This window comes from Parus major, chromosome 12 (assembly GCF_001522545.3).
Source record: "Parus major isolate Abel chromosome 12, Parus_major1.1, whole genome shotgun sequence".
NCBI lineage: Eukaryota > Metazoa > Chordata > Aves > Passeriformes > Paridae > Parus > Parus major.
Window position 1 is genome coordinate 11,886,282 of NC_031781.1, and position 19,723 is coordinate 11,906,004.

Consider the following 19,723-nt stretch of genomic DNA (forward strand, 5'->3'; position numbering starts at 1 on the left):
AATGTGCAGAGGGGAAGAGTTTCTTGTATGAAACACATCCCTCATAGTAACATCTGTCATTTGCTGCTCAGGACACGATACCCTGGGCTCCTATCTGGGGGTCTCATAGCGAGTGTTTAGCTCTGGCCCCTTGGGTGTCACCCCAGAGGAGGAAACACTGGGACTGGGCACCCTGGGGCCCTTGGTGCATCGGGGAACTGTGTGGCACTGCAGAGGAGCAGCAGTTTGTTGAGGATGGCAGGAGCCCTTCATGGGTCCCAGACTCTCCCACATGGCCCCTGTCCATCCCTGTTTTCCTCTGCTCAATCCCTGCAGTGTGATGGGCAGCCCCATGGTAGGAAGTGCCTGTCCACAGTGGGAATGACCCAGTTTTGCCCTACTAACATTTCAGAGCATTGACACAATGGTATTCCTCCTCAGATGCCCCTCTTAAGCTGCAGTGAGAAAACAGCAGCCTAATGTACAGAAAACTCCTGCATGGGATGTTTCCTGAGCTTTATGTATTTATTAGAAAATTACTCAGTGCTGTAATAAATGCATCCAGAGCTTTGATATTTTGCACATCAGGTGGTAAAACAGTAGCTGTGAATAGATTGCGTGTATGAAGGTTTCTGCCTTGAGTGCTGCAGCAGCAGATGGTCTAATAAATATGCAGTGCTCTAAAACAACGTCAGTAGTTTCTGTGACCTCAGGTTTTTTGGTCTCCCACACAGATAAAATGCACAATCATCCAATAATGAACTTTTTCATTGAAAAACCCCCTAAGCAATCTAATGTAAACATCTTTTGAAGTATACTAGCAGTTTGTACTGGGAGCCTGGCCATGTTTCTTTATGAAAACTATTTTACTGGTGCTCTGTGGGTCAGAGCAGAGGACCCACTCTTGGCATAACCTGAACCTCTTCTCTGGCAGTGGCCTGTGAGGTTTGGGATGAGAACACAGTGTTAGTCCCCAGGAGAACTCCAGCCACAATGCAGAAGTAAAACAGCACTTTATTTAATGGCTCTTGATAGCATTTTTCTTCTGCTGTTTTGTAATCTGTTTCTGTAATCTTTCAAACCTCTCTGTTCTTCAAAACTCCTGGTGAAAGAACACAATAACAAATTAAAACCCCAAGATCTGCTGAAGATGCCACAGCTGCAGGGATGGATCACCAAATGCTCTGGCTTTAGCAGAATGTTCTGCCCCACATGGATGGGAGCCAAAAGCAGCTGTTCAGGTGTTGACATCTCCTTTCTCTTCCAGTGCTGAGGGGATTTCTGTGCAGAGATCTTGAAGGACATCAGTGCAGGGGCTGTGTAAGCAGAGGAACCTATCTGGACCACATTTTGACAGAACTGGAAGAACAACCTTTGTTGCAAGCACAATTCTGGTGCCCTTAGAACAAAAGAAATATGAAACTGCTGCGGAGCTCAGCTGGGACAGCTGGTGTTTGCATTGGCCTTGTACTCACCTCCAGAAATGTCTCTCAGCTCCCCAGCATCCCCAGCCCAAGTGCACTCTCATCTGCCATGCAGACTGGATGGCACATACTTGGAAAGGGATTAAAAGCATCACAAAGCTGTTGATTCACCCCTGATTTACTACAGGAACCTTCATAATCACTCCTACCATGTAGTTTAATGCCCACAGATTATTTGTGCACTTGAAAACTGTCAAGCTTGGAAACAGAACTACTTTTAGAGTGGTGTGATAAGAGCACAATCCTGCTCAGGTCTTTGCATCCTGGGCTGCTGCATGTGAGCCCTTGGGAGCTCACAGCTGTTCCTGGGCTTCATCCAGGACTTCTGCATTTGTGCTGGTGACAATGCCTGCAGCAGGATCCCTGAACATCACAGTCAGAAATGCGTCTACAGCTGCTAATGAGCAAGTTAAACACCAAAAAAGAAGAAATGACAAATATTGTTGTTACATATTCCTATGGGTATCATGAAGCCAAGCTTTCAGTTTATCAGGGAACTCAACTTAAATAGTTTTTTTCAAGGTGCCAAAAAAGGTGGCAGATAAGGATGCCAAGTTTCTATAGTAACCATGAGAAAAGCAGTGATTATCAGCAATATCACATAGGAAAGACAGACTGGATTTTTTTCATTTTACCTGTAGCCCATTGCTTAAAAAAATTCAGCCCTTTTTTGAAAAAGAAGACCATAGAAAAAGAAATTTACTATGAAATGCATTATGCAAAATTGTCTTCAAGGATTTTCCAGCCTGTGTATCCTTGCCTTTTGACTCAGTGTTTAGAGGATGTGCCTCTGAACAGAACACTTTATGGCTGAAGAATATGTGAATAATAATGCATGACTTTTCATATTTTCTCACCTAGTAACCCAGGCAGCAGAGGAGACAAATCAATATTGATTTCTTACTGTAAGCTCCTTAGGACAGAGTGTGTTCTTTGTTTGGCATAATGAGGCTCAGGTACAGACAACACTTGGGTACAGCACTGCAAGACCATGAAGTCTTAGAGCTGCTTGGAGGAGTCCACGTGGTGCCACAAGGTACCAGGTTGTCAGTGATCTGCACCTCAGTGCTGCTGCTCTCCACAGACACCTGAAGGTTGAAACCTGGCAATTTGTCTGGACTTTGGAGAAAAGCCTGGTAGATGGACCTAAGACAAAAAGAATGAGAAATGAGGAGAATCATTTCAGCAACATAGAAACACACTGCTCTGGGCTGTGTTTTAAAACCATAAAATGTGTTTTAAAGTTTTCTTCTGTCTTCTGAACTATCTGAAAGCTGGTTGACTGTTTCTTAGCAAGCAGAAACAAAGCAGAGATATCAGTTACATCTCAAATGTGTAAGGAACATAGAAAGGCCTGAGAGACCAATTGGTTGACTTGTGATCTGCTGACTCCAACACCTCTGCCAAGCTAACTTCAATTCCTTTATTTTTAATGCAGGTCCAAGGAACATTAATGAAGCCTTACTAAAATTTACCACATTTCAAAATTTCTGTTCCCAAAAATCATAACTGATCCCAGGTTTGTAGAATAAATCCCTGCAGTTTCATTAACCTGAAACTTTATGCCCAGACACCTGTTGGAAAGCGTGCTCTAGTGAGAACTGTGTGATTCTCATGGGCTCAAACATTGCACATGACTGCTAAGAGCAAATTCTGTGTTCCTCATCACTTGCCATAAGTGCTGGCTTTGACAAATCGGCTCAACAAAGCACCTGCTGCATGTCAGCAGTGGTTTAGTTTGAGGTTCACAGGATGATGATTAAGAAAAACATTGTGAACAAAACTCAGAGTCCTTGTGAGCCTCTGGTGCTGCTCAAGCCAGAGGTGTTATTCACAGCATCACAGCAATCAATCCCCATGGATGGCGAAGACATAAAGCTGCTAACTAGAACACAAAGGGCAAGGATCCTAAACTGCTGATTTTGAAAAGCAGGTTACAACAGCTTACCTATAAAATACTACTGTGCTAATGACAAGAAAACAGATCCTATTTGTACTTGACTATGAACTGGGAACAACAGACTCACCCTGAACCTACTGTCACTACTCACCTGACTCCTTAGCTCATTAAAGGCAGGGATAAGAGTGTGGATTCTCCAAGGACTCCCTTTTGCCCAAGCTTTGGATGCCTACTGGTGCACTTCTGTGTGTGACAGGTTAGTGACTGCCTGCTGTGAAGCCAGGACAAGCACATCCACCCAGACAGGCGTGGGCAGACAACCCCTCTGACACCAGTTTGCAGCCAGTATTTAGTTGGTTTCTTTACCCCCAAGGGAGTGGCTATCTCAGATGCATCAGGGACCCAGCCTGGACTCACAGTGGTGCCCTGGAGCACCCAACCTCTCCTGTGAGACGTGGCTATGAAAGAGAATTGATAACATATTTTAAATACCCTTGCCACACACAGAGGGAATGTGGTCCTGATCACTAATTGATGCTAAAATGGCCAGATATGCACAGGCATGTAGAAGCCAACATCTGATTTTTGAAAGTCAAAATTATGATTTCATTGAACTTTTGAACTGATTATGGCATTAGCAAGAACAGGTACAAATCTTTCTGTCTAAGGCGGGGTAAGTAAATTATCTCAGTGGAGTATCTGTCTTCCTGTGGATTTCAGTGCTATTCTTCCTCGAATCAATTTGTGATGATATGTTTGTACCTGCCACAGAGCCAAATACACAAGCTGATCTTATGCCAAGCCACTATTAACAACTGTATTTTCAATTGATTCTAGGATATTCATTAACTGGGATCTACAATTACATATAATTTACAGGGATATAATTTTAAATCACTTGCAGTGAGCTTACTAAGCTCGCCTTATGACATTCAAATACATTATTCTTAAAAATTCACTGAGTAGTCAGCTTGAAAATAATTACAGTGGGATAGCAGTGGATATAATCAAGTAGAAACTTAGAATAAAAGTCACCAGAAATGCTATAGATCAGTTTTTCCACGTGACTTTCACATTCCCTTCAGCTGTCTCCAGGAAAGTGTTATGTACTGAACTGGTGGACTCCAAAGCTGTTCCACTGACTCAACTTCATTAAAACAAAACTCCTTGGACTTCTTGTGTCATGGACAGCTCCTAAGCAACACCTTTTTTCCTATATCTGGCAGCTGATGCTTTAATGATTTATTTATCCTTTAGAAAAGTGTCCTGTTGGTTGGGGTTGCTCTTGGCAAGCAGCACTGCACTTGCTCTGGGGCTGGGAATGTTGGGCACAGCTCAGAGCTGAGCAGCAGCCAGAAACATCAGGGTCAGGTTAACTGGATTTTAGATCAAAGTACAGTACACAGTATGCATGAAGACAATAAATAAATCCATGAATAAATAAAACAAAGTACATGCATGGTATTTGATTAATTTTATATAGTGATTTCATTTTCAAATGCTACATATATTCTGCTTTTTATCTGTATTCTTTCTCTGTGATCAGTAGAGTTATTCTACATACCATAAAAGCAAAATGCATGGTGATGCAGGCAATTTAAAACTCCAACTTGGAACTTTAGAACCCTCACTGAAAACTGCACTGAAACCCAATACAGATATGTTAAATGAATTGCATTATTTTATTTCAAAGTGTAATGGAGAAACTCATACAAACATGTTGGACCTGCCCTCTGAGCACAGCTTGCCACATGAATCACATAAACACCTCCTTGCCTTACCTGAAACAAGACTCCAGTTTTGGAGTGTTGGACTAATCCCTCACCACTCTCCAGCCCTGTGTTACAGTGGTAAAGCTGATCGTAGCTGATAGCCTCAGCATCTCACACCAACTAAAAATACACAGTAAACACAGTTTTGTCTTTTTTTTCATTTGAGTAAAACCATGGTTTGCACATAAACACCACCAACCAGCTTCATTTGTTTTCATATGGAACCTGTGAATATTTGAAATAAATTAGACTAGTAAATAACTGTCTTAGACACAAGGAACTTTTATGCTATGTGATCTTCCACTACATTGCAATTTAATACAAAGCTATAAAAATAAGACATTGTTTGCCAAATATATTAATTTGGTTGAAAAACTATTGTTTAATTTGAGTTTTAAGTTACATAATAAATTATATGGCTCAGTCAGATTTTGCAAGAAGTTAGAAGATACTATGAATACAAAATAATATCCTCTGATGTTCTGACTATACCAATTCATAGTAATTCCTGGAATTCAGGTCAAAGTAACAGCTCAGACAGGGATCATACAAAAGAGTCAAAACTTCCTCGTCTTCTTCAGCACTGAGGTGATCTTCACCTGTGTGAAGTTGAGAAAGTAAGAATAAGTCACTCATATTCCCTCAAACATACAACATGGAAATATCTTTCTGTCAGATGTGAGATATTTTCTTTCAAATGTATAATCTTCTGACTTCTGAATTGTTGCCTTCAAGATAACAGCAATTCACTTTTTTATTACACTTCTGAAGACTTGTACTTAGCTGAGGTGAAATGAGTTCAGCTGGAGTTTGCTTAACAACTGGACTTTTCAAAGTCCAGTGGAGCAGTTCATCAAAAGTACCTTTACTAATAGTGAATCAAAGTATTTTTAAATGGTATTTTCCTCTATAACCTTCTTAATAATTTTTTAACTTGAACAAAGACAGTCAGTGCATACTTAATGTCTGTAAGAATGAAAGAATTTGGATATCTGGTATCCAATATGTCACCAAAAAATCCAGCATAGGTAAATCTGTGCAAAAGATCTTTCAATATCAGAGAGGAAAAAAGATTCTTCCAGACAATAAAACATTTAAATCTAACTTGTCTAAAGTTGTATAAAATGCAAGAAAGTTTTCAGGTAACAGAAATGAATCTTTAGTCTAAAATACGCTGATAAAGCTCTACAGGCTTTGCTTACAGATGCTTTATATATTATAGCTTCTTTTCTGAACCTGTGTTTCTTTCATATAAGATAAATTTAAGTCATATGATCTACAGCTTTTTGATAGGAGATAATTCACAGTTGAATACAATCTGTATCTTGAATTTCATCATAAATGTTCATCCTATACTCAGAGTGCTTTGCATGCCCTAAAGCTCCATGATAAGTAATGGCCTGTTATGCAAATGGCAGTGGTTTCACAACTCTCAGAGTCTATTTACAGCCAGGATCACACAGCAATATATAGGTTACATTACCTGGAGACCAGAAAGTAGGCTGGTGCATTTGATGCATACTGAAGTGTGTACTTTGTCCTTTTAGAATAGATTTCAGTTTTGTTTGCTCAGTAGCATGTAATAAATACCATCAGGAAGAAACTGTCTTTCACTCTAACCAAAGATAAGAAGGTAAAGCCAAATTGTTTCCCTCCAAATTGTTTCCCTTCCTGCTGTGGGTGCTTCATCAGGCCTAGGAAACCAAATGAGGTTAACTGGGATATTTTGTTTGGACAGCTCTTGGGAACAGTGACGCAGTGCAGAAAGAAGGTGAAGAACTGCATGTCTTTTTCTCCATTTCAGATCACAGTACACAAGCAAATGGTGTTCACGCCTCACTCCCTCACACAGCCTTACAATTTCACCTGAAACCATGCTGTTCTTTCCACTGCATTCTTCCTTTTATTATTTTGCTTTTCAGTGCCTATGCATCACTTCAAAATTATTCTCTTTTCTCCCCTAAGCTTAATGTCCCTCCCTTTATACCTTGGAACTGGCCACTCAATATACTCCCTGGTTTGAGTTAGGAATAAGAACCCATCAGAGTATACCTCTTCCCCCATGTGCCTTGAATTCATACCAAATCAAAATTATATTGCATCCAGGACTAGCTGGATTTATACCTTTATATCAATAATTCCCTGCATGTATTTTCATGTTACCAAAAGGAGAACTTAGTTTTCTAGGCCTATCTTGTTTTAAAAGTCAGGCTTTTTTCTTTTAGCAGCTCACATGACCCCAAATGTATTATAAGGCATTTTTGGCGTTGCAACAAATTTCCAATGGCAGCATGGGGTATTCAGTTCTGAGCAGACAAATGAAAACTCACTGCTGTTCTTCCTAAATAGAAGTACTACTTAAATTAAGTGATATTTTTCTGAAGGACTCCAATAGTATGTAATGGTTGTGTTAGAAGGTGCCTTTCTTGTTTCAAGTGGTGCAACCTGACCATATATAGGAAAGAAGTGCTTGCAGCCAAATTAACTGATCAACAGGTCACTTTCAAGGGAAATTTCCATCATTGTTCATGTTGCCAGCACCCACAATCTTGGGGTTGAAGGTGCTCAAAATTGCATGAAAACAACTCTTGGCAGTTTAAATTTCATCTCATGGTGAAAGCAAAATCAAAGCTTTTGTTCTTAAGTCACTAAAAAATTAAATGGTATTTTAAGTGAGAAAATAACTTGACTTTAAATGAAAGCTGAGGTCTGTGATATACATTACAGAAGGATGAGTGTTTTTTTGTTGAGCTGAAAGAAGACTGAAGGTAGCTAGTACCTGTAAATACCTGTTATATTAAATGAAATGCTGTCCCACTGAAATCACGAGAGCTATTATTTTTCTGGAAGAAGACTTGATCAAGATGTCTAAACCCAGACAATAAGGGCAGGCATGTGGCAGCTTTTTCTGAACTCAGAAATGAATGTACAAATAACTGTGTTGTTATTTGGATTATGTCAACAGTGTTTACATAGTCACTACAGTCTGGAGAACTAAAATAAATACTTTTCCTTTTCACAGGGGAAATTTTCCTTTTTCACAGAAATGTATTTTTATCATATTCTAGATTTTTAACATTCAAAAACATCTTGTAGCAAATCTCACTTTAAGATACATGGATCTTATTCTGATGCTGATGGAAGTGCACTGGATCAGCTGTCAGCAGATGGTGTGGTGGAAACAGCACTGCTGATATTTTCTCCAAGATGATCCTTGAACGTTGAACTACAGTGCTCAAATCTATCCTGTAATTATGTACTGCAGGGTTACCATATGAGTATTGTCAGCAGCTGTGGCCCCAAAAAAGAAGACTGTGTGGTTCCTAGAGTTTTTATAACCTTATCCCTTGGTCTTAAGACCAAGATACCATAAAGTAAGTTCCAGAGCATTTATAGCTCTGTCACTGTCACTTATGTCAAGATAAACAAATCTATCTATGCCTCAGAAACATCAGTGCCCAATAATGGAAAAATCTATGGAAATTTATCATATTTATGAGTCCAAATTTTCCACTTATTGTAATGGGGAACCTGGTGAATGGTACTTCTCATTGCATCTCACCATTTAACTAATGGATGGTGCAAATATTAAGAAAGGAACTACAGAGTGAAATACTTTCTTAGAAATGAATCACCTTTTCCCCCAAAGTGTCAACTTAAAGATTTTTTTTGAATATAAAAACTGAAAAATATTTATTAATTTACTAATACTATCCTATTTTTCTTTAAGGATACTTTTAGCTAAAATTCCTATCTGGAATACATTATGACTTATTGCAGATTTTCAGTGCTGATTCTATGCTTTTGATCCTGTGATACTTGGAACACTTGAAAACTGCACAGACAGAGAAAATAATCTTGGGACACTTCCCAACATGTGAATTAAGTAATTTTCTAATGTGATAATAAAAAATCAAAAAAAGGTGAGGCTAAGCAGGGCAGCAGAATTTTCTAGAATGGATTTGAGCATTCAGTTTGTTGTTCAGACCTGGTATATAACTGTCAGTAATGAACCAGCTCCTTTGCCACACAAATAACTGACCTCGAGTGAACTGAATAAGGAACAAAAAGTTTTTCCCAAAGTCCTTGAGATATATCACAGGACACAATTTATTTAGCACCACTCTCAAAAATGATACTCCAAACCATCTAGTTGCCATGGTCCATGAGGATATTTTTTAAACCAAGGTATCTAGGAAAATACCCAGATTTTAATGTTTGATGGGGGTGATGTCATCTGACAGGCCTTTACCACACAGCACTGCAGCTTCTCTGCTACTTTCATAGAGATGGGTGTCCAGTAGTTCAGAAAAAATCCAAACTGTCCTATCTTGGGAGGGAAGGTCATGGAATGGCTTTGTCATTCTCTCTTATTTCTTGGAGAAATGATCGCTTCATTACAGAGGGTTTTTCTGAGTATCTGGAGATAGAAAAGTTTCTGTATGAAGTTATCAAAATTACAAACATCCTACATATAGATGAGTCATAATTTGACTGAATGAAGTTACAAAAGTAAAAAGCTAAAATAAACAGCTATGGTAAATAGAAAATTACTCTTCTCCAATATGCAATCACAGGCACATGATGTAAAATATTTCAACTTAAAGGAAAATAAATTTAGGAACAATTCACAAAACAGTTTGGAAATTCTGGTATGGATAACAGGAGAAACACAAATTCCCAGATATACTTATTTTTAAAAGATTTTTAAAGATAATAACACAATTAAAAAATGTACAAAAAAATTATAGGTTTACTGCAACAAGCCTTGGATTTCACAGTACTAATGAAAAACGTTCTCTGGGACCTTTCATGAATCTTTATGCAGTGTGCCTATAGCTCAAGGATGACTATTCAATTCTGTTTGGCTTATTTAGGACCCTTAACACAACATATTACTTGAGTCTTCAAAGCAAGGTCCCTTCCTGACAGAAAAATTGTATTTTGCTGTCACAAACAATTACAAGTGTACGTCTGTGAAAATGTTCCCAATTTGAGTGGCATAATTTATTTTAGACAGTAAATCACTGAGATGTCTTTACCCCTTGGACAGCCAGAATACAGGGGTCAGATTTATGAGAGCTTCCAGTGAATTCCTAAGACCTGAAGAAAAATGTAAATGTCTATCCTGGAAGTGCCCAAGGCCAGGCTGGACCTCGAGCAGCCTGGTTGAGGGGAAGGTGTCCCTGTCCATAGCAGGGGGGTTGGAACTGCATTCCAAGGTCCTTTTCATCCCAAAGCATTTTATGATACTCTATGATGATGATTCTCCTACCTTGTTTCCTAAGACAACTGATAAGAAAAAGGGCATTTGAGGAAAACAAGGTATTTTCTTTATTCTGTTGTTGACTTTCCAGTTTCAGTTAAGGTCTTTACCATTCTCTAAGCAAACACCATTAATAAGAGAAAGCCTGTAATTCTGGTGACAACAGTCCTCAGGAAATCACACTAAGATTTCATTTAAAGCTAAATCTGCAGTTTTTCTTCATAAGAGAAATATCTCTTATGCAAGTATAATCATGCCCCAGAATAAGAATGTTTAGTCTTTGTGTTCTTTCTTACCTAAGTTTGCCATCTCCATTAGCATAAATTCCTCATTTTTAGCAAATAAAATGCATTTTTTATGAGTTAATCTGTATAGAGCCAGAACATCAGGAAACAGCAACTGTGTGTTATTCTAGCAAAGGCAAATAATACTCTATGGAAAGCTCTGCTAACTTGAGCTGAGATATAAACAAAGGAACTTGAAACCAAAAAGTAGTAGGATAGAAAACTATGAGAAGGCAGTACCAGCACTACTACAGAAAGGACATTTATAAGTGTCTTTCTACCCAGGTTCTTTTCACTGTCTTCCTAAATTCCTACCTGAAGTTCTCTGTTTTGTTGAAGATTCAGTGCTTCCAGGAATGATAGGGGGACTAGACTCATTTAACCAATCCCTGAAAAATACAAATCAAAATACCATTTATAAAAACAGAGTTTGTGTTTCATTTTTTTTCTAATTATTTTTATTACTTAAAAAAATAAAAATCAAAAGAAATTGCAGGTTGTCAAGTGTTCTGGAACAAAATCAAGCTGGATTTTATTATTATAAAAAGAAACTTTACAGTTAATATAATTATTAAATGTTAAGGCTTTCTTCCTTCTTTAGCCTTTTCACCTGTTCTGTTCACTTTAAAATCTGTGGTTTGAGTCAGGTTTGCTTTTCAGATTTCAGCTGCTGTGGCTCTCTCACCATAGGGTGTGCAGGAGGTGTGATCTGTAACACACAGAGTTATCCTCTGAAGGACCCACCAGTCCTTTTCTGAAGAATAAAGGCTTGGAATGAACAACCTGTGGAGTCAATTTGATTAAAAATCCTTACCTCCCTCTAAAGAAAGATGCTCAAAGACAATCACAAGAAGTGTTTGGTTGCTACTGACTTGGCAGTGCTTGGTGCCCCTGCAATAGGGTGTCACAGAACATGGTTTAACATTCCCGGTCTGGATGGGTGGTGAGTTAGAGCTGAGATGGGAAATGGGTGCCACCAACAGTTTTCTGAAGAGGAAACTCTGGATTGAGTCTGAATGTTGTTGTTGATATAGGGGGAAAACATTCTTAGGCAAATATAATATAAATAATTTTTTATATCTATTTCCTATTGTTATAAAATCTTGCATGTAATAGAAAAAAATTGTTATTGAACATAACATGATTCTACCTACTGCCAAGACAATATAGAGAACTCTTATCACAGATGTCCTATATCTATTTTACTTCTGTAAAGAAAAAGATTTTGATAGGATCTTCATCACAGAGGACAGAGCACTTTCTTCTATTGATGGACAAATTATGTCTCTCCTGGACACTAGTGTCATAGCTTCTAAAAATTATTTTCATGCTATCATACATTCACACAAAGGTCAATGTTCCTTTCACATACCCCACTTTATGAAGCACTATCTTTGATTTTTACAGCTCAAAGAAAGGAAAACAGAACAGCTGTTTTTATTATTATTATTGTCACAGTTTTTTATTTTAAACTGCAGTGCAGTGACAAAGTCACTATGTACTATATACTATAACTCATGTTATAGTATCTATCAGAGAAAGATAGCCCTGGAAGGACACATGTATGTCACAAAGACTTTCTTTGTTCAGGTGACCATGTCTTGTAATTCTTTTCATGTTTGAAATTAATCTCTGCACACTGTGCATAGCTGGCATTTCCTTAAGAGCCCATCCTCTCCTCTCCAGCAGTGAAGAGCTGTGACACACTAAAGCTTCCATATCATTAACTAGGCTGAAAAACTGCAAGTCAACACTTGAACACAGAATTTGAGGGACCTCATTGAATCATCTCATTTTGATAGAACCAGATCCAACATTTTTGACCAACCCATTTCCCTGCAAGGCAAGAGGTATGGAAGGGGATAAATTCCCATATGTTTGCTTGAAGCTGATGGGAACAGTGCAGCTCTAAAGAGTAAATGAAACTTGGTTTGGGATTAATTCAATTTATGTCTGGCTGTTCTAACAGCTGGCACAAAAGCATTATGCATGTGAATTTGTGCTACAGGCTGGGGAGATTAGCCAGAGCTGTAGAGGTAACTTCAACATCTATGGCTTTGTTTAAAAGGGATACATTTTTCCAAAGCTTGGCAGATGTCTTTACATTCCAGACTGTAATTGTCTCAACTTGCTTGTCCAACACCAAGGAAATAGGTAATACACTTGTATCTTCTGGAAAGCCTTCATGATCTCAGGTACAAGTTACTTCTGTCAGAGAAATCTGGCAAGGCTCAGTCATCTGATGCAATTGCTAAAATATCCTGACTGCTTTTGTGGTTTTTTTTTTAGTTTTTCTGCTACTTTTGGACTTGTTATTGATTCTATATCATCTCCTGTTGGCATGTGTGCATAATCTGGGTTGAATCTGGGGACAACCACCTATCTGTTTGCAGTCAAAATGGAAAAAACTAATTTTCCGCCTCAGGAAACAGAACAGTTGGTGTAGAAATCCAGCAAGTAGTATGGCAGATTTAAAGGAAGAGATATTGAATTTTCCATCATGTCAAAATGTAAAAAACATGCTTTGAAATTTTCTTACAGCATCATATTATTTTTACATATATGGCCAACTTCACAGCCAATCCTCTTCTGCTGTTCAGCTAAGCCAGTGGGAGTTGGTACAACCAATGCACACAGCCATGTGCTTGCCTGGACTTGTCATTATTTCTGTCATTGTCACCATTTCTGCCTTCCCTGAATGCAGCCAAAGGCTCTTTGTCTGCACCAAAGCTTCAGAAGTTTTTAAGAATAACAGTTAAATGCAGGCTGCTACCTGGTAGCATGATATAATATATTTTCTGTTCCTGTCCCTTTCATGTGTGGTTTGATCTGCCTGAGAATCAGCCACCATAATCATGAGAATCTGACCACGCTCAGAGGATGTGGCTGACAGCACAAAGCAGCAGCTGATTCCCTACAATTGCACTGAAACACAAAGTCAGCAAAGGCAAAGGTGATCTCTCAGAGAAACTGCATCAAATTTAGGGAAGGTAAGGAAGTACTGTGAGTGCTAATCCACACCTCTGCTTCCCAAGGTACCTTTCCTTCCACATTCACTACAGCTTTTGCAAAAGGCAGCAGCTTTTGAGAGCCAGAGAAGAACTAGAAAATTTCTGCTGGGACAACTGCTGAAACAGAAGTTCAAGGAGAGAGAGACAGTGCTCACTTCTACAGAGAATTATCTTAGACCAACAAACACAGTTACAAAATATAAAAGCTTTAGAGTACATACGTAGTTCTACCAGTCTGGCATAAACCAGAAGCATTTAAAGATTTGTGTTTATCATATGAAACATATATCAGGGAATTCCTAAAGAAAATAGTACCTGTAAAGCACAGAGGATGTTAGCAAGAAGGGAAGAAAGACAGTAAGGTAATTACCTCCAAGGAAAAGAAAGAGGCAATTCACTTAAAAAAACAATGAGGGAACAAGATAATAATATGTTGTTAAACCAGTATTTGTGCTATATTAATAGGTTTTATTACCCAGGAAACGGATGAATTTTAGTTTGAAGTCTCATATCTGGAAGATCTGCATGAAATATTAAGTCTGAGGAGTCAGAGATGGGATGATTTTTTGAGTAGCTGGGTGATTTTATCTTTGATTTTATCCTTCATTTATTTGAGTCAAGTATTATATAAAACTGTCCAGTTTCACATTTGTACTTATTTTGATGTATCTCAATAAATGAATTATTACTTTTTCTAGGAGGTGCAAGTGTAAGACCTAATGATTTTGATGGCTCTAGAAGGAGGCAAAGAAGTTTTTTTATCAATGACAGAAGCAACAGAGATGTGTTAGAAAGTTTAATATTTCCTATTAAGACAGGCTTGATTCAGTTAATATTTTTTCTCTCAGTGTCCAAGAAAAATAAATAGTTTTGCTCTTCAACCCCCTCCCACCAAGATATGTAATTAAAACATTACAGCATTAGGGTTTCATTGCTGACTTAGGATTACTTTATAGGATAAAACATTTTACACAATATGTATTAAAAACTGGTTTTCTACTTCTGTAAGTTATTTAGCAAAGTCTAAATTAATCTCCTAAAATCTTGACGATAATTTAAAAAAAAATAATCTCATGAGTGCTGAAATCTTCCTGGTTAAATTACACTAGAGATTAAGTGCTGGCAGTTGGTGGATAAACTTCTGAGGAGTGGATTTACAGTGGGAATTCTGACAGATGCTGCAGCTGAGCAGTCACACCAAACTTTCCATAGTAAAATCTGCAGTTGCTTTGAGGAAGCAACTAAAGCATGGGTGTGTATGTGTAGGACAGAGGGTTTCAGTGAATTTTAACAAAGCATCCTGAAAAATGTGTTAGACCTTGACAAAAAGGTCAAGGACTAGCATGGAGGCAACTTGGCAATATTCTGAGAAACACAGGCTGTGATCTGTGCTCCTGTTTATTGTGGTTTTATTCTGAGTGAATAAAGAATATATATTTTTTTTATTAAAGAAGCTAGTTTATCTCATTAAAGCAGAAAAGCTAATCACACATTCTGACTAATTAAAACCACTCTATTTATGCTATCAATGCCTCCAGCTGTAATCAATACAATGAATGTGCAATAAACCATCTAGAGTTTCCTGATAACAGTGTGGAATGCCAAATATTGTATTTTGACATTGTGAGCCGCATTGTAGGAGGGCCCAGAATAGGTTCCACACACACTCAACAGTATCAAGTACCTTTAGGGCTTGCACCAAAATTCTTCATTATTCTGAAAGTTACTCTCCACACCAAAATATAATGCAAATATACTCTTGTTACATTTTTCTTAAAAAAATATTACTTAAAAATTATTTAAAAATACTTGCAGATAATAGTGCTCATATAGTGAAATGTCACATGACAGCTAAATTGTGATGGAAAGCAAAAGAATGCTTTTGACTTATGAACATAATTTTCAGTTTTATGACAGTATGTTAAATTTTGCAGAAAAAAGGCCTCCATCAGCAAAGTCTGTTGAGAAAATTAGTGATGCTTTATTAAGTAGCACTTATCAATGACAATGTATTAAAATTATTACCATCAACAGAAATCCTTAGAATCAGAAGTTTTTCACTGAAATCTTAATGAACACCTTTCATACTTTGATTTTTTCACAGATACTTTTGCAGACTGGGAGACTGAGAAAATGTCAAATCACTTAGAATAAAGATTTTTAATATTGCACCGTCTTGAAATAGCATACTTTATTGCATTTCTTTTGGATTGCATTTAATTTGTATTACTTAAATCAATGTGATCATTTAATCCACTTTATTAAAAAGATTGAAATGCTTCAAAGTTTTAGTATGATTTTGTCCAACAATCTATACCAAAATTAAAAGGAATATTTGCTCAGCCTTGTAGTCTACTGCAGAAGTGCAAGGCAAGGGCTCCATTGTATCAAATCAGGGAATGAAAAACCAGCATTAGTTTTGTGTCATTACGAACACATCAGATTGACAATCTATTCAGCACCTGAAGGGTACAATCACTAAAAGCACAAAAGATTGTATTTAACTGCATCTACTTAGTGAATTTTTATGAACTTGACAGGAGAATGGACTTGTGCCTGGGTGAAGTAAGAGCAGCACATTTGCTGAACTGTGTTTTTACAGTGGATTATTTGACTAACTGTGGATGGCCAGAAAATGTCAATGTATGAATCAACTGTAAAAATATTTTAACAAAAAAAAGGACCAATTCCTGACATCTTGTGTAGCTATCAACTTAAATCTCAGTGCATACTTCTGCTGTATTAGGAATATTTAATATCATGTGAAGCAAATCCTGCTGCAAATGCTAAAAGTGCATAAGTGATATCTTGCCATGGTGCACTAAATGCAGAGTGCCAGCTCCCATCTAAAGCATGATCCAGGTCTGCTAAGACAGAGATTTAATTTCCTCCTGTTTTTAATTTTATCTATTTAAGAAAGTTTAGTAGAGACTATCTCTGTTCTTAGATAAATTACTAAAAAGTCACCTGGCTTTGTAAAACCCCTCATCTATTCCCTGATCCAAACCTCTTTTGGAACATGAGTCGCTGGTTAGGCTCCTCTAGATTAAAAAATGTGAATTTTCAATTATTTCCATATCTCATCAGCTTCAGGCACATGTGTAACTTAAGCCACATTACCTACACACACCTCTTTTGTTTCTGCTTTGTCACATGTTAATCCTGTATGCATGGTGGAAGGTTTGGGGTTATGGGGAAATAAATTCTTCAATAATAGCTTCAGTAGTAAAGCAAGGACTTTTGTAGGCTATTATTAATGAGATTAGTTTGATGTATGTACAAAATGCAATTATTATTTGAAAATATGTTGAAACTAATTTCAGGTCCTGCCACTACATATGACTGTAATAATTATGAAATCACCTGACCTTTAATTTGTCCATTATTGTATCTAAAATGCTTTAAACAATTCAAGTTCTTGAAAATGTGTTTTTCCATAAAAATTCCATAAACTAACATGAATTTACTATTAATTTATACTTCAATAACTGTTCAGTGTTACTCAGGTCCAGGTGGGGAAACCAGCATTTTTTAAATGAAAAACTGAGTGAGCTCACAGAAGCAGAAGATATACTACCAGAAGAATACAGAGTATACTTATCCATAAAAATAAAGTATTTTTGAATGCATATTTTAACAAAAATCTTGAAAAATAACATAAATATATATCTTCCTATGACTTTGCATGAATTGAAAGTTCTATTTTGAATAGTATTTAAGGGCAATCTGGAAATACATTGATGATTTTTTAAGAAAAGGAAGCCATGAGCAAAAATTGTGTTATTTTCCTGGAGTGCTACTGTAATTTCAAGATATCATTAAATCAGCACAAAGCAACACTTATCATTTCCTGCACATTTTTCACAGTGAGCTGCATTCTGACTATGAGTAATCTGTTAATCTGTTCTTTGCCTCACAATCCGTCAAAGTGACAGATTCATTCCATCCCTAATACATAATATCTTCATTTACTGTATGCCTTACAGGAACTTTCTTTTTTTCCTAGCACTAAGATTGAGAAAATCACAAGCATGTTTAGAAAATGCCTTTTCCCTTCCTCCAAACCACTTCAGCAAGTCCATTTTGCCAATCACTGCACTTCAAATGGAGGCAGAGACCTCCTTAAAAGCTAAATAATTTAATTGTCTATGAGATCATAAAAAGTACAAGTGCAACTGTGCAGGGAACACTTGAATCTGCTCTTAAAGTCTTAAATCTCTAAATGAACTACCTTAGGGGTGCTAGACTGGATTCAAGGATAACAAAGGAGATGTGAATTCTACTTAACAAAAAAGATATTTAGATAAGGTCAGGTGCTACTACAGGGACATTCACTGTAATCATGGTGTTTGCTGAAAATCTGACCTGTTAATGCTTTCCAGTTATCCTTTCATTATCAAAGTTGAAATGATACCTTTGTGAAGGTTATTAAAACCATACATAGTCATCTACATCTAAAAATATGAATGACCTGAATTTGGAGGTTTAACAGCTTAGTAATTAATATATTTTGCTATTTAGTTGGTTTTGTAGTTAAATATATGAAATTGTTATCATATCTTCTGTTAAATGGAAGGAACATTTAATTTTACTTAAAGACAGAACCTTTAGATCATCACTATGTTAGCTTGCTGGCTAGATTATAGTCTTGATATTCACTAGCAATATAAATGGCACAAGGAGAGAAAACCAGTGTTTTAACACCTGATGTAAGTCAAGTACTAGCTCTTTCTTCCTTGAAAGTTGTCATTCATTTATCAGAAGATCAGCTGTATACATTGGAAGTAATGAATTTGCAAAGGTGTGTCAAAATTCCTTTGTGTTAATCTAAACCGAGCAAGTAAATTCTAGTAACCACATTAGATAGTCACTGATCAGTGAATCAAATGGATTTGCACATTTAATGAAGTGTCTGTTAGGTAGGATAGACTTATTTTTTGGTATATTTTTAACAATTAAATAATTTTTTAAAAAGAAATTATATTTTACTGTTCTACCAGTTCAGGAAGCACCTGCATCTAATGGCTAAGAAGTCATGTTGCAATCAAAGTAATTCCTTTTTCCATAATCAGCAACCAACAGCATCTGACTGTTCTGTGCAGTTCCCAAGGCTCTCAGAGTTTTCAGAAGATGGACTAAGACCTTTGGTGCTGGCTTGTGGCTGGACCAAAGCAACCTGTCACCCACAAACACTGGAGATACCCTGGAAAAAGCCACAGGGGTAAAGGGCTGTAGCAACAGCTCAGCTGAGCATGGAAAGAGAGATGGCAACAGTCTGGGAATGGGGATCTTGTCCTTTCAATCTGACATATCTGAGAGGCAAAATCTTTTACTGCCTATTCTCCATCTTTACATATAAGCATGGCCTTTGTTTGAATGGCCCAGGAATATCCAAAAAAAGTGTGCAACCAATAAAATTATTCTCAGTAAGTCCTGAAGCTAAAAAACAAAAAGAAAAAAACAGAGAGTTGTTCTTGGATTGCTAGCCTTGTGGTCCTCCAGAACCTTTCTGCAACTTAGCTTTTTAGCATCATGATTAAAAAATCATGTAACCTCTTCAATTAGATGGTTCCTGTGTCACTTGCTTCTTTTGTCATGTTCTTTTTCATGCACATTATTGCCTGAGAAATGCAGCAGAACTTCGCTAATTCAGATTAACAACTGGGAGATCTACTGCAGATTACTCTATTTTGTGGGTAAGTAACTTTATTTTATTTAACAAGTAAAATAAAAACTGAAGTACATTTTGTGATACATAGTTCTTGTTCACTTGTTTTGACAACTCTTGTGTAATTTTATATTACTTCATAATGCAATATTGTCTGCTTTGCAGAAGTAATGGTATTGTATGATCTTATAATGAATCATAAGAATAAATATGTGCTTTGTTTGAAAAACTCAGTCTTTAAATGTGCTTCTTAACTAGGTTATTCTGCTATTCAAACCTTTGCATGGAAATACAAAGGCCTCTTGTGCCTGAATTTCACACCCTGCATGAGGGAGAAGTTCTGTTGTAGTGCAAATAAA

The 19,723-nt window shown here is 37.1% G+C and overlaps 1 protein-coding gene across 1 annotated transcript in view; it reads right to left on the reverse strand.

Moving 5' to 3' along the window:
• Nucleotides 1-5,621: 5,621 nt before the first annotated feature.
• CFAP20DC (CFAP20 domain containing) overlaps nt 5,622-19,723 on the reverse strand; it is a 50,429-nt gene continuing 36,327 nt past the window's right edge. The window contains exons 11-13 of the mRNA XM_033517542.1: nt 11,001-11,074; nt 9,537-9,555; nt 5,622-5,766 (exon numbers count right to left, since the gene is read on the reverse strand). Of these exons, the coding sequence (XP_033373433.1) occupies nt 5,622-5,766; nt 9,537-9,555; nt 11,001-11,074 (238 nt within the window). The remainder of the gene's footprint in view (nt 5,767-9,536; nt 9,556-11,000; nt 11,075-19,723) is intronic.